General features: G+C 48.2%; 1 protein-coding gene across 1 annotated transcript in view; it reads left to right on the top strand.

Annotated features, from left to right (window-relative positions):
- The first annotated feature begins 6,498 nt into the window (after positions 1-6,498).
- The window catches only part of LOC135899345 (proline-rich protein 36-like), a 37,894-nt gene continuing 28,456 nt past the window's right edge, over positions 6,499-15,936 (top strand). Inside the window, exon 1 of the mRNA XM_065428589.1 lies at positions 6,499-6,645. Coding sequence (XP_065284661.1) covers positions 6,643-6,645 — 3 coding nt within the window. The 5' untranslated portion in view covers positions 6,499-6,642. The remainder of the gene's footprint in view (positions 6,646-15,936) is intronic.

A 15,936-nucleotide genomic window follows, 5' to 3' on the forward strand; every position in this document is an offset into this window, starting at 1 on the left:
AGTGTGCCTCCAGGGTGTGCCTCCAGTGTGTGCGAGACGCTCGGGCGGAGCAATTGCCGGCCTTGTTCGCCAGGCTAAACCCGCCTGTTGCTACAATTCACCACCACCACCACCACCACGCCTCCAGTGTGCTGATTAGACTAGATGACAGGCCATTTACGGAAGCGAAGATCTTGGGAGCCTGGCCTCACAGTTCATTAGCCCAGAAAACAGTTCGAGCGCTTTTTCACTACCTGAAGGCAACAGACTTGAGTGCCCAATTATAGACATCCTACACCTAACTTTTCTCTTTCTCTCTTTCACTCCCCATTCCCCTCCCCACGTGTAGGGTAGCAAACTGGACTCGGTCTGGTTAACCTCCCTGCCTTTCCTTCTTCCTTTCTCTCTCTCTCTTCTTACAGTGGAGGTCAGTGTTAACTACTCGTGTTAACTATTTACGCCCAGCACTGCCTCTAAACGTTAATATTAAATGAAGCATACGAAGAATGAACGTATGAACCCTGTGGGTTTTCGCTGACAATTGGCGTGTAATCACGGGCCTATTCCACTTCAATCTGGATCTTGACCACCGCGCTGCATGTTACACTAAAAGCACTTCCTTCCATAACCTGCACTTGCTGTCTAGTGCAGAGGCTTAAGCCATTTCCACTGCAGTAGAGGCATGAGCCCCACCCGGGTGACATGTATATCTGCCATCGGAGTGGAAAAACAGGAGCACTGTTGTTCGCATTAATATGCAGGATTGTGCAGGTCTTCGTTCCAGCATGGTTGGCCTGCCCGTGAGTCACATCATCCTACGCTTGATCCTACGCTTGTCCTTCTTGCTTCTTCATTTTTGCAACGCTTGGCCACATTTGATTTCCTGCCGTTGTCGCCTCCACCCCCCCCCCCCCCCACACACACACATACGCACGCAATCAGCTTCTTGCCCCATCTTTATCCTCTCAGCGCTCCTTTGCCACGCTATGATGCAGTATATATTTTCTTTTACAGAAGCTGTATTTCGGCGGTATATTTTGACTCGCCATTGATGATTGTACCAGCATATGTGGTAAACTTCAATTCCGCTGGTCGCTTTCTGCAATGACTCTAAGCTAACTAAAGTCCTACATGCGTAAGTAACACGCCTTCAAAATGACACGCAGTACATCGGATCAGTACATCGGATGAGGCGGACCAGCGTTATTCACCTAATGATTTTACGAGACCTTGAAATGAATTATTCCAATCTACAACGACGGGCAAGACTTTTCGCTTAAACAATGTTGCTTATGACACACTGCAAACACTTTTATTTCGTCCGGCTTTTTCTTTTAACCTCCTCATTCCAAGTAGAGCCATTATTAAAAACGCACTTAAGCCTGACGCTCCCATTAACAGCGTCTGGTATTAAAGTCAGGCTTAACATATAAGAGCGTATGCCTGGTAGCAGCAGCGGCATCGGTAGACAGACTGCCTTATTGGAACCCCCAAAATTAGAAGAGCGTTTATCGTAGTCGCAGTCAGATCTCCCGAGTCGACTCAGAGCATCACTACTGACAGATACGAGTGTTCCGATGCAAGTGTCAAGGCAATCCCTATATCGACTCGGCAATCCTCATAGGGCAGGTCAATTGTCGCGCCTCTATGTATAATGCTAAGAAAAAAACCAGGGGGGCTTTAGTTCGCTCGAATTATGAAGCGCAGTCCCCGAATAACCTAGTAGACGCGGCCATTGAATGAGCCACTTCCTTCTTTCCTTGTTTTCTTTCTTTTTTTGCTTCTTTGTCATTCGCTTTCGTTGCAGTTCTTGTCTTTCTCGAGTGTCCGCGTTCCTGCCATTATGCAAAGGAGACACGACCGTACAAAGTGCTTGCTGATACCACGTCCCGGCAGTTTCGCCATTCCTCTTTTCGTTCTTCTTGTTTGAATCACCTCCACGCCTGGTTGGGAAAGGGCCGGCAGCGGGGGCTTGTCGTCGACACGGAACGTGGCTTGCGCGTCGACGAAACGCGGTAAAAGGCTCGTCCGCATGCGAACACGAAAAGCGTGAGGGCCGAAAGGTAAGGTGCCTGGCGGGCACTTTTCCTTACGTGCCGCCTTAAGTGAACGGCGGTAACGCAATGCTTGTTTGAATAACAGTTGCGCTTGAAAAACGGCAGAAATATGGGGAAAGGTGCTGCGAAAAAAGATGCGTCTGCTTCCGAGCCAATGCTACCGTGGGAAAAGGAAGTCAGGTACGAAACTATCCAGTACAGCGCTTTTATCTGCGGACGCAATGTCAGTGGAATTTTTCACAGAGGCTTTATTTCACCTCACGTCGACCTGCGTAGTTCGTCACGGCGCATCTCTTCCGGGAGGTCATGTTTTTCTGACACGAAATAATATTATAAAATCAGGCCGTCAGTGCAGATATTCATTGAGTTGTACGGTTCAAAGCTATGGTTTTTTGACGACGGGCGCCGTAACAGAGAAATAAGGAATTTTGACCACCTAGGGCTGTCAAATTAACGAGGGCCTATGTAGGTACAAGAGTATATTCGCATTCCACCGGAATGCGGTCGCTGCCGACGGGAGCTGTCAGTGTCAACATAGTGGAACTTATGAGGCTCATGCTTTTCCTGTTTCGCTTGAGACGCAACAACACTTCTTTTTTTTTTTTGAAAACAAGTGAGACTGCATCAGGATGTTGAAACGGCTTTACTCTTGCTGCAGTATGAAAGAAAACATGGTTTGCAGAGAACACTCTCACATATATAAAAAAGACTGACTGGTGCATATCTGGAATGGAACTGTCTCATTTAGGAGAGGCTTGTTGGGAAAGCAAAAGTAATGAAATGCATCTTATGTCCCTACGAAGGTTGCTTCCATTGTGGAATACAGAAGAAAACAAATGACAAAGTTACGACGGCGTTTTTTTGTTTGTTTTTGTTTTTTTAGCGGGTCGGTGGTCGGCATTTTTCGTGTCCGTCCATGAACAAAAATTGTCGTCATCAGCAATGGCTCATACCCCCGTAAGGAGGGACTACAAGCGCTCAGCAAAGTGAGGCGAACAGTGCATACATTCATTGAAATCACCCACACAACGCACACAACAGCACACGTTTCAATAAAGAACAAGCTCAAAATAAGAATTCGAACTATCAATAAAGCATTGCATGTCCCTCTCAGCAGTTGTGATGGTTTTGCAACAGCTACGCTGGACATCAACTTTCGCAAGGCCCGAATGGCAAGTCACTTTTTTTTTTTTTACAGCGAAGCTGTCTATGGCTAGGATCCGGCGGATCGCGTCCACGCGTAGACCAACAATTTTTCATACGTGGGCCGATCCCGAAGATGGTGTAACACCGGTGGTGGTGGTGGTGGTGGTGAATTGTAGCAACAGGCGGGTTTAGCCTGGCGAACAAGGCCGGCAATTGCTCCGCCCGAGCGTCTCGCACAATACCGCTGAAGGGTTTCACCATGTGTCCTTCAAACCAGTCTCTCTTAAAAACTCGATGAGGAGACGTGAAGTTTCTTTTCGGGCTATAACTGATCCCGCGGGAAATATAAGGTGTTGCAGGCGCGCATGCGGAAGGTTCTTGCTTTGTAGATTCTTCAGGAGAGTGTCTCTTTCATCTTGGAATTGCTGGCAGGACCACAAAAAGTGCTCAATGTCTCCTGTCTCGTTGCATGCCGAACAGTTCGGAGAATTGATTCGCCCCGTTTTAAATAACCAGGCCGGTGTATTTGCAGATCCTGTCCTTATTCGATATAGAAGTGTGGCTTCCTCTCGGTGCAATCGCTTGGTTACGCAGGGCATATGCGGTGGAACCCAAAGCGACGCAAAGTGATTTCGAATGTCAGATTTTTGCACTTGATTACTCTTTGGGGCCTTGATTTTGGGAGGATGATAGAGCGCGGCGTATGCAAGCGCATCAGCTTTTTCGTTTCCTGAGATACCAATGTGGGAAGGAATCCATTGAAACTTTACTGTGAAGCCTTTGTTGTTGAGCTCTTTCACGATGGCTAGTGATTTGCGTGGGAACTTGAGGGATGGCAAACCACGGTATATTTGTTGTAATGCGGCCTTTGAGTCCGTAAGGACAACCACATTCTGCGGAGGCAAAGTCTTTAATTTGCGCAGAGCAGAAGCTATTGCTGCGCCTTCCACAACTGTCGACGAGGCTATACAGTCCAGACGGCCAGACCACGTATATCTTAGAGAGGGAATATAGAATGCAGCTGCACAGCGGTCTTCGTCTGCCTTGACAGAGCCATCTGTGTATACTTGTAGGTGACTCGGGTAAATCGTGTTCAGGTGTTCCAGGACTAATGACTTGGCTTCTGCAGATGGAATGCAGCTCTTTGATTGCAATCGTGGTACACTTAAGTTGCATATGATGTCCTCGAATGTCCAGGGTGGTGTAACACCGGACCTCCCCGCGGCGGAGGTGCAGTTCGCCATTACGGGGCCCACATGCACAGCTTCGCTGGTCATCCTTCTTCACAGAGTAGAAAGCACAGATTTTTTTTCTATAGTGTAAGCAGTAATTTTCCCACACTCTTTGATCTAAAATGAAAGCATTTTCGCTCAGCGCACTGTCCGAAAGCGTCGTCTCTATAAATGAAGCACACGGATGTCGATGTATACTCAATGCACTTCGAGCGGCAACAGGTGCGCCTGAATTATTGATGAGCTCTCGGACTGATCTATTCGATGGCTAGTAGTTACCACCGCTGCCATCACAACTATAAGTAAACATTACAATAAGAACCTCTTCCGGTGTTGACATCGGCTTTTCTTTTACGAGCAAGTTCACTAGTGTGCCGACTCCATATATGCATAATACAGCACCTCCTACTAGTGTTGACAAGTTTGGTCAGGTTTATTTGTCGACGGCCACGTAGTGCTCGTCGCGGAGGTTGCTATTTTCGGGGACTCGCTTATATGTTTTGCTGCGACTCGTGGCTGAGACCATTCGGTACACGGGAAACACGTCTACACATTGATGCCAAGTAGCTCATAGAAAATATTATGCTTAAACTTATGGCAAGGGTATTGTAGTCTGAGAAGCGGGGCTTCAATTACGTTTTCCAAAGGACTAACACATGCCACGTTCCAATGTCCCCATTCAACGGTCAGTAGTTTAAGTCGAGCAATGTGTTACCGAAATAGAGAAGACATTATGACGATCAATGACTTAAACATATATCACCACCATAACTGTGGTTTTAGACTAACTTCATTCTACAGTCCTAACCCTTCTTGCCTGCTTAGTTTTCAGGTAACGTCACCACCCGTACGAGGTAACAGGAAAACGCGAACCAAACCCCTTCAAGACAAATATGCACATGTTACGTCGGTGACGCCTGCAGCATGAACTTAACCTCATTTTTCAGCTGCTACCTATAAACAGTGTCAGAATCGATAACAATTCTGCAACCTGTGTTTCTTTTATCTTTCTTTTGCTGTGCTTTCCTTTTTTTTATCCATTTGAAAAACCTGTACCACTGTGAACGTATTAAAGGCATTTCAAAGGCATCATTGCCAGTGTCACGCACGTCATTGGAAGAAAACATGACCCCTGAATGTCATTGAATGTCAGGAGTCATTTACTCGGGTCCTGTTGTCCTTGAATGACTGCCCTTTTTTAGAATCTGAATATACAAAAGTACATTTACCGAGCCTTTAATAACCGGCAAGCTTTCCGTAAGGTAACGGCCGTGGTCGGAGGACTTTATAATAATTTAGATCCCTTACACTTTGAACATGCACAAAAATACCATCACACGGGAGTTTTCGCAACCCGTCTTGATCGGAATGTTCCCGCAGCGGCCTGTAGTCGATTCCGTAAGACCTCCTGCTCAGCAAGAGGGCTATAATTTTGTCCGTGCCTCTCACTTCTAAGATGAAATTCGGAAGCCCAGCTCAGTTCCAGGCCAGTGTTATGTATACCTCAAGGCGTAAAGTCTACATTGAGTACAACGAGGTAAAGGAAGCTAACAGCAAGAGGCTGACCAAAGCTCCAACAGGGGAACGCATGCTATTGACACGCGGAAACTGCCCGGATGGCTGCAGCATATCGACAACGCAGGCGCAGCGACAAGCCGGGGCGTCCGGAAGACGAGCGGCCGTCCGAGGCGAAAGGTCGGTCGCAGGCGCGGCCGTCCGCTCACTATTCGAGCCGCACCGGAAAACTGGAGCGAACCATCATCAGAAGCGTCAAGGCGGCGTGCGGCACTCCGTCAAGATACGAGGACGACCGAGGAGGGGAAAGTGGCCCGGCCGGAGGAAGGTGCCCGGCGGCCGGAAGATAGTAATGGGCGCACAACAGGAGTGGGGCCCACGATCCTGGCTGCTGGGCCAGGACCGTGCCGGCGTCTGGCCGGCCCTGCGCGAGACAAAGGCGCGCGCGCAGTAAAAAAGCGCGCGGCACGGTGAGCGCGTGCGAGAGCGTGCGAGGAGAAAGCATCTTCTGCCGAGGGGGCAACGAGTTGCGCTCGGGAGCCAATGACGAGGAGCACGGGGCGAGAAGAAATGGGTCCCCGTATATAAGCCGCCCCGGCGGTAAAAGTTGCAATATTTTCTGGGTCACTGTGCAGCCGGGATGCGCCTAGACTAGTCCGGACCGACGACGCCCCCCAACCTGCGCTTGGGACGAGCACGCTCGGCGCGCAAACATGGTGAGCATCCGACGACGGTCAACGGCCGTGGACTTGTGCTTCCTCCGCCGACGCTGCCTGGGCTCGGGCTCGTCGGCCTCACCTCGAGCCCGCCTGTGCCGTCGGCGCTCCCCCCCCCCCCCCCCCCCCACCCCGTGCGCGTCGTTTAACCGCTGACGGACTGCCGCGCGGCACGTTTCGGCCAAGTGCTGCCCACCCGGCATTGTCGTTCGCATCCAGTTGTGCTCTTGGCGACGCGAACGGTGTGCCGGATGGACAATAGGATGAGGCAGGAGTGTACTTCTCTGACTGCACTTTTCACCCGCGACCGTCCGATTCCACATATAGTGGATGTGCCAGGTTGCGATCGTTTGGAGGAGGCATATCTGCTTCGTTATCGCCGCAGGGGCACGCAGAGGGAAGCATCGAGTTTTGTTTAGACATTGATTGGCGCTGGTCAGTGGTACCTTGCTTTCGATAGCGCTTTGCGGAAGCTTGATACTTGAACTTCTGCAGAAGCGCTACGATGAGTGTTCAGCAAAGTTGAAATTCTGATAGCTATTCAGTAAATACATTAATATTAAGTACACTAGAGGGCTGTAAAACGCAGCAAGATGTGAATGGTAGAAGGTCAGGCCGTATTGCGTCGGGAAAGAAAATTCTCGTCTAAATAGCATGGTGGTACTACGATGTAACAGAAGCAGACCTCTTGTGGTCCAGACAGCAATGCTCGCCATGTTGGAAAACTAAGAAACTTCAAGTAAACCCACTTCCCTGTTCTACAAGATTTCGGTGTTTACAAGCTTGACACTTTAATCTCTGCATTCCTAGTATTAATGCCAAATTTTCGAACAATGTTCACTTGCCCGACTACTGCTATAGGTTGACTTAATACACATTGCGCAGTGCACCGCCACTGAACCGTACATGTAAAGCATTTTGCCTGAACCAGTTCATAAATGTGAAGGAAGACGAGCCTCTTATAGTTTGTTCACGAAGCGACTTGGAAGCTTTTTTGTTGTGAAAATAAGCGCTGAATCCTGTCAGCTGTTTTCGCCACAAAGCAGTGCGGAAAACGGGGCGGCTACAGTGCACGCTCCCGGAGCAATTCGTCTGCGCGTAGAGCCACGGCGCCGACAGGGCGTGTTCGATGCCGATAGCCCTACGCACAGACTGCGGTTAATTTGTTGGGTTGGGTATAGTTCATAGATGTATCATGTATACTGGATCAAATATCAAGCACAGCGGGATTGCATTCCATGTAGCTCGTCCCATCGAACACTAAATTGTTCCCGACTAGAACCGCGTGCTGAACGTAAGTACCTGAGCTTTCTCATATTCACGGTACTGCTCAGCAGCTCTTTCAGCGTACCAGCCGCAGTCTGAATTTGGTAATGGTTTGTGCGTTAGGCATGTTTTAAGTCGATTTGTATACATACATTTCGTTCTAGACATAATATTCATCAGGCCAGCCGTGCGTTTTTGATAATATAGCCAATTCGGCACTTCTGTCACAGCATTTTGAAGAGCAGTTTTCTTGCACTCAATTCTTGCCCCCTTTCAGTACGGTGCTTCTGACTATGTAGACGCTGAACGAAGAAAAAAAACGCAATTAAGGCTTTTTTTTTTACATCGTCATTCATATTTTACCGTTCTGCACAGCGAAGACGAAGCTAGACAAAAGTACCCATCACTTCTTCGTATGCGTTCACAGTGACCATGCGTTATGATAATCTGCTGAAACTTAAGGCCTCCAGGCAGAGATCATAACGCACGGACGCTCGAGGTTTTTCTCACCACTGAGACATCCCGCAGGTCAGCTGCGTTCAAACACCCAATACATGCTTCTTCTTTTGTGGCATGTTGGTGAATCAAATTGCAGTTTACTTCGCGAAATCGTTTGTTCATTATTTAAAGCGGCCGGTGGAGCTGTCAGTTTACCAGTTTTTAATTACAAAAAAATTAGAACATTGGGGCGGACCGGCGCACGTGTTTCATGCACTGTCACGCCTTTGGGCATCACTTCTTAATTTGGCGTAAAATAAAAATACCTTGCCAACAAGACCATTACCGCTTTGAATAGCCTTGCCTGTACTGCATATTTACGGTCTGTGTCACAAGAATTTTAATGTATTCCGCTCCTTTGCTAGTGCGCTCAGCAAAGGCGATTCACAAGGAGTGATATTTTCGTGTCGTTTGCGCTCGTAGAGCTTCAGCTCGTATCACGACCCAATATCGTAACAGCTTCTGTGATTGCGTTTCCAGCGTTATGACAAATAATTAAAAGAAAAGTTAACTATCATTCGCAGTTAGTTGAATCCGCAGCTGTTTTCAATGACCTACCATGCACGCTAGCTTGAAAGACAGAAAAGGTAACAGGTGCAAGGTATCCTGGCACGCGAAAGATATACAGAAAATGCACTGGACACTCTGCTGTATCGTGGTTTCAGCTCAAGTGTCACAATAACGCTGGGGACTACATATAAGCAAACGACCCATTTCTGAACTTGAAACTTGCACCTTAGGTTTCTCTGCGGGTTCACAAACGGCACGCGATGTTAGAGCTACAGTTGCTCAGCTTTTATATAGAAGATGAAAGTTTCATGTATTATCGCCATTTTGTTATGTGGGGTAGCGTGACAACAGCGGAATGCGCGCGCACACACACACACTTCATTATAATACGTGAGCCCATTGAGTACAGTACTTATATTCACATTTCTGTAGCAGCAAAAGAGTGGTGGCTACAAAGTACCAATGCCAGAATAAATGCCGACGTCAGAGACAGAAAAGTAAATGTGCCAAACAAAAAAACTGAAAAAAAAACGAAAGAAAAGAGTGATAATTGTTTTGATCACGCGTGTTCTACGCTGCCTGTATAGCCTTGAGAAAAAAATGTGTGCGCAAGTGGCACACGGCAATTTGCACAAATGAGGTTAGTACACCACGTGGCCCATTTCGTCCGTTGACTCCTAGGCGACAACTTAAGGGACGTCATTACAACTTAGCAAGAAACCGTGGAAACACCGCGGTGCCCCAGCCAGCGAGTGCGTACCATGGCTGTAAAGTGTCGATGACGGCGCCAACAGTAATAGAGGAGCTGTGCGCCTAGCATTTACAGGCGAACAAATGAATCGCGCACGCGCAAAGCTCTGCCACATTCCAGAGAAAAGTGCAATAATTCTTCCATTATTGTGCGGTGAATGTCCTCTTTGTTTTTATTATTGTTGTCGTTATTGTTATTATTGCTGTTGCGATAGCAATTATATGGATACTCCAGGCGCATTTATGCCGTCGGTGTAGACGTCACCGTCATCTTCCGTATAAAGTCCAAGGGCGATAACATTGTCTCCGCGCGCCGTATGCCGTATGTACGAGTGAATGCGTGCGCGCGCGAGGGAGGGAAGCGAGGAGGAAGCGCACCGTCATCTGTCCCGCGCAAGGCACCGGGAGGAGGGCAAGGGTGGGGGCGTTCTACGCCGGTGGCGGCTGCGTATGCGCGGCCACTAGGGCCTTATCTTGAAAGCGATCAGCGATGGGGACAGAGCGCGCCGAGTGCTGATAGTTTCGTGTGCGCGTTGTTCTAGACGCTTAGTTCGCGTTGAAGTGACAGGCAGCGCGAAGGTCAATTCGCTCGCGGCTGCTGCCACGCTTTCTCCCTCCAGCGTGTTCTCAGCAAGTGTGCGAGGATGGATGGATGGATGAAAAAGGCATCTAGTGAGATTTGTTCATGTTAGCTTGTGAGCGCGTGACACCATGCTTATTAATTTAGTTAGTAAGCGAGTGTTTACGAGCTTATATGGCCGATAAAGCCACTATCCTTACTTCGTGTAGCTCTCTACTAATTTGCTATCGCAATCGTTGCTTCGCCTGTCGGGCGAAAGTGCGACCTATAATAATAATAATATTAATTATTATTATTATTATTATTATTATTATTATTATTATTATTATTATTATTATTATTATTATTATTATTATTATTATTATTATTATTATTTGAATCAAATGCTTACATGTATATATATAATTTCATAGAACGAAATTTCAGGGCTGTAAACGAGCGTGTAATAGGCATTGGAGACGATCGATGAGATATATGTACATTCAGCATCTGTACTCGGAGGCTTGCCACATACCAAACGGCGTGAGTCCTTACGGATGTAACACAGGACCTCAGGCGTAGATCAAGTGAGAGGGACAGCAAGGTTAGAAAGAACTGCGCCGGCTCCCTACACTGCGCGGGAGGAAGGGAACAGACAACAGAGAGATAAAAATTTTTAAAAATGAGTTGTAGAACCTAAATTGCGCTCACGATTGAGGGGTCTTTAAAGGTGGGGAGCAGTATCATAGGTACCTTCGTAGGTTCGTGTTCCGTATAGATACGAAGTGGCGTTCAGACAGTATTTTATCCATAAAGCTTTCTCAGGCCACTTTCATATAGCACGTTCGGACAGTGAGCGACTGTCCTTGAACACTCTAACGTGGGCAGATTACAAAGTGCCGTGCGGCGTTGCCTGGTCGCAGTCACGGGTGCCGCATGTACGAATATCGGCCGTTATACTACTCGATGTCCTAATCTTAATACGCGATATGAAAGAAAGGGAGGCTAATCTACGGATCTGCTATCAAACATCTTCGGTCAAAACAAACATTTGTGCACTAACGAAGCGGAAAGTTAGTGCCCAAGCAGCCTTTTATTTTATCTTATTCCCCGTAGAACTAAAGCTCGAAACACGCCGCGCACCGAGTTATTCGCGGCATTCCAAACTGCGCGCGTCTGCAGTGCGCTCCATAAGCAACTCCAACGCCGTACCCTCCTGCCTTTTTGTGCCTACAAACCGCGATTGCTGGGCCGCTGGCGACTCCAACGCATCCGCGACTCACCCACGCAGCATTCCGAGGCACGCGCACCAGCGGCGCAGGAAGCGAAAGCTGCGCATAATTTTACCCCGGGCCACAAGAGCGAAACAAGGTCGCCGATGTCTCGCTGGCTGCGCTTCTTAAAATTGCGCGCTTACCCTCGCCCGAAGCGCTTTACAGCGCTGCGCGCGAAAGCACGATTGGTCAACGTGACCTCCCATTTCAAAGTGAAATACACCCAAACAGCGTTGCCTTCCAGTGGACGTCGTAAAAAGGGCGCGCTCTTCGCTCATAGGGGTCGGGGTACATACATGCATAACGCTGCTGCTCCCGGGTTAACGGCAAAGCCAGCGTAACGGTTACAGCGTCTTTATAGGACGACGCTCTAAAAGAAACGCACAGCGCGCCTCCGCTCGGCCTTGCATAACCAAGGGGTGTTTTTTTTTTTTGGCTCTCGTTTCCTACCTGAATATTCCGCGTGATCTGCGGTTCCAGCAGTGGCGGCTACTTACCTTGCCTACGTGTGACGACAGTTCCGCGATTCGCGTGCCACAATTCGAAGGGAGTTACCACCGCGATACCACTGCCAACTTGACGTCCGGATTCAACGACACCGTGTACTTTTGCTTACATATACAGGGGCCATAGTCTAAACATCGTGTTATTAGATTATTTATTTATTTATTTATTTATTTATTTATTTATTTATTTATTTATTTATTTATTGTTTCCTTGTCTGTTTGTTCGTTTGTAAGCAGTATCGCTGAGAAGATCCCAGAGATATCGGCCACGCGTTTTTGTGCGATCCAAAGACGAAGAGCTAAAAGAATGAGAAAGTAAGAGGACTCGTTACAAAACGCCACCGCAATTTCTGCTGCTCAGTTGCTTTAATTATTTTTCCCCTTTGTCAGTTGTTAGAACATCGGCACATTCGTGCTGTGATTCGCGACTGGTGCGAGCACATTAGGGGACGTGTATAATGCGGCGGAACAACGACGGCAGTGGGCGCGGACGGAAATCTTCCTTCAAAACACCGCAGTGTAAATTAGCGCGCTAGAGAATCGTAAAATGAACCGATATGCGAGGCGATATGCAGAACGCTGCACTGTGAATAGCAACACCAAATTAGTGTGTGATTAGGTTCAAGCTCACTCTTAATCCTGCATCTAAAATGAACGCGTACGTGTAGTCCTTGTCAAAAGTTCACAGACTTCTGCGTAGGTGCGTCACCATGACATGGCTGCTGCTGGTTGGGGCGATTCCGCGGCACACACGACACTCTGAAGACTCTGTGACGGGTGAGGACGAGATTTGCCTGCACCCTAAACAGCATTCGTGCACTCGGGATAGAATACGAGCGCCATCTCAATTGAACGTCAGCATAACTTTACCGCGTTGGTGATCTTTTACGCGCTTTACGGCGAAGCCAACTACTTCAGCAAACGCAGACTATACTATATAGTGATCATCACAGGTCATGCGCTGACCCTGCATTATGCATTATTGCTATATTGCCATTTTGTGTCAAGTTCTTAGTACGTTTGTAGGGTGTGTGTGATGTGTTTCTTTTGGTCTAAGCGATTGTGAACGGTTTTGATTATTTATATTTTTCTTATTTATAATGTTCTCTCGTTTAATGATTTTGGTTAGTTTGATTTTAGCTACATTTTGTGATAGTGGGCTCTTCCGATGCCAAAATTACCGTATTCTTACAGTTAATAAACAATAGCAATCATCGTGGGGCGTGCACTGAGCTCTGGCGCGCTTAGACTAGGCTGTAAACTTCTGAAAATGCGTAGGTCGTTTATACGTTTTAATTGAAAACGTTAAAAGGTGATCATCAAACTCGAACGACCAATCGTCTGTTATATGCTTACTCAGTGCTCGCTCTTAGGTTGGACCACACTGTAGTACAACAACGACAAACAAAGTGCGATAAGTACTGCGATCATTAATGGAAGTGAACAGATGGCTGTACTCACACAAATCTCACCAAGGAAAAGTTTCACCTACGCATCGCGGTGCAATAGGGTGCGGTAGCATACGGCGGGATTGCTAACCACTGAATTATAGTGTGGGCTCGTTGATGAAGCCATTGAACACGGGCCCCTTTATCAAATTGCCGAAAGCACGTAACCTTGACGAACGGGAGGCTACTTTTCATTCACATCTCGTAAAACTTGTTCGCAATGTCTGCGACATCTGGTTTAGCTGGCCTGGTGCATTTTTTCACTAACGAGAAGAGCTGCGCAGAAAAGGACGCCACACAATGAAACGCAGACAGGACGAGGGTGTCGACAGCATCGCGTTTTTCCCATCCTCGTTGCTTTGTATGGCGTGCGTAACTGCGAAGTTGTTCGTGCTCGAGTGGCGGAAGCATAAAGTGCTTTTTTACGTCACACGAACTCCAAGTTCCAAGCTCCAGCGTCTGATGAACACAGTGCCTCTTCCGCACGAGTTTTCTGAAGTTACTGTAAACGTCTTGTCTCGCTCCCACTCCCAGTGTCTGAAGTATGTAATCACCATGATTTTCCCGCCTTAGCCATTTTTACTGATGATCAACTTATTTTACACACAATGTGTGATACCGCAGAAACATAATTTCGCATGTCCAGGGATTATCCGTCGCGGAAGCTCCATGTAGCTCCGCTAAACGAGGACGAATGCACAGTGCTTCAAGTCGCACGAGCGGTCGCCATGGAATTTGCAGTTAAACTAAAAACTAAGCCTGATTTAGGTTCCACGACTAACTGACTTTCAGCGCTTAGACATTTCGAATACCGACAAAGCTTCCACAGGAAGAGCGGCGTTTATACTTCGCCTCACAGACTCCGTGCAATGCAGAGAACGCTCGAAGTACCGTCAGCCAACCACGAGGACTTGTCCCGCGTGCGCCACTAATCCCCTCGAGCGACGCTTGCTGAATGAAAGGTTCACAGAAGGATTAGCGGTGAACAATTTTCAGGCGCTGCTCATTTCTACGAAACGGGCAACCGGCTGTCATTCCTGATTGGCTGACACGACTCGGAGCTTTTACTGAGCTGCGCGGAGAGAGAGAGAGAGAGAGAGAGAGAGAGAGATGGAGAGAAAGAGAGAGAGAGTAGCACAGTTGTGCGTTGAATTGTGCGTTGGGATGCCTTACGCTGTTAACAGACAAAATAAAAGTCACCAAGCTGCCTGCTACCGCTTCCTACGTAAGGGTCACTTCCTTGAACATGTTAATGTTTATTCAATTTTTGATAGCAGCTCGCGCCCTCCTGCGCGGCGTCGAATTTACACCACGCACAAATTTCCCCCGGGAAACAGTCGCTGCCTCCGCGTCGGTGCCAGATGGCGCGACAAAATTCCAAGCACAAAGCATGTGCGGTGAAGTCCGCTGGGTGCTCAGACGCGACGCGGTCTTCTCGTGTTCGTAATTAATTCTGTCACACTGTGTCTAACGGAGAGCCGGCTTCATATTCGACTGACACGAGGATCTATAGCGATCCAAACACACGATGCGTTTGCCTCGGACAGATCCATGTCTCAGAACTTAATAGAAATGATAGTGCAACAAACGCCGGAGATATTCGTTTTCCTAGCCACGGTTTTTGAAGCAGGTTCCGGAGTTCACATTAACGTGCGAGGCATTGTGCGACACGAAACTAGTTTCTTGAGAGCAAAGGGCGTTTTATTGGGGAACTTATAAACCAGCACATTTTTCTTTTCTGCATTTGCGTGCATACGTCGCTCAAGTGTCACAAAATTGGGTGAGTTTGCGCACAAAGAAACAAGGCGCAGTTGCTTCTCTCTCTCGCTATCTCTCCCTATGCGAATCGAATTTGCATTTCCGCATTTGCAACCGTAACAGCAACCGCGATATGGGGAACGCACAGCCACATGACCAAGAACAAAACGTAATACGTCTTTACTCGCACTGACGTCGCAGGCTTCATGGCCGCTTTCAGCACGACTCCCAATTGTTGGACTACAAGATTGCTGCAGCCAGTCCCAACGTCGGGCGACAGTCAAATATTGCCCGATATCGATACGTCGTGGCAATGCCGCAGCCTCCGCTCACGCGCGGCGCAGTTCCGCGTCCTCACATGCCAGTGTGAACGGACCCTCAACGAGGCTCTCAGTGAACACGCTCCGCTTCCTTTGCTCACATATGTGCAGGCAACAACCTCGCGAACGCGCGCCCCTCGAGAAAACAAGCCTCGCAGAGCGACAGCTCTCCCGCCATAGCCCTGTACTTACGCGTGCCTATACAGCATCGACGGCGCACACAGACGGCTTCTATTTAACGCCCTACGGAAGAATAGAAGCAGCGCCGCCTATCACCCCCTCACTAGCGTCTGTAGCGCAACGCTCGTCCGTTGAGAGAGAGTACGAAACGAAAAAGCAAGTGCGCGCTGTAAGGCCGCACCCGTCGCCCGGTATATCCGGCGATGGATCCATGACGGAAGC

Source organism: Dermacentor albipictus, chromosome 1 (assembly GCF_038994185.2).
Source record: "Dermacentor albipictus isolate Rhodes 1998 colony chromosome 1, USDA_Dalb.pri_finalv2, whole genome shotgun sequence".
NCBI lineage: Eukaryota > Metazoa > Arthropoda > Arachnida > Ixodida > Ixodidae > Dermacentor > Dermacentor albipictus.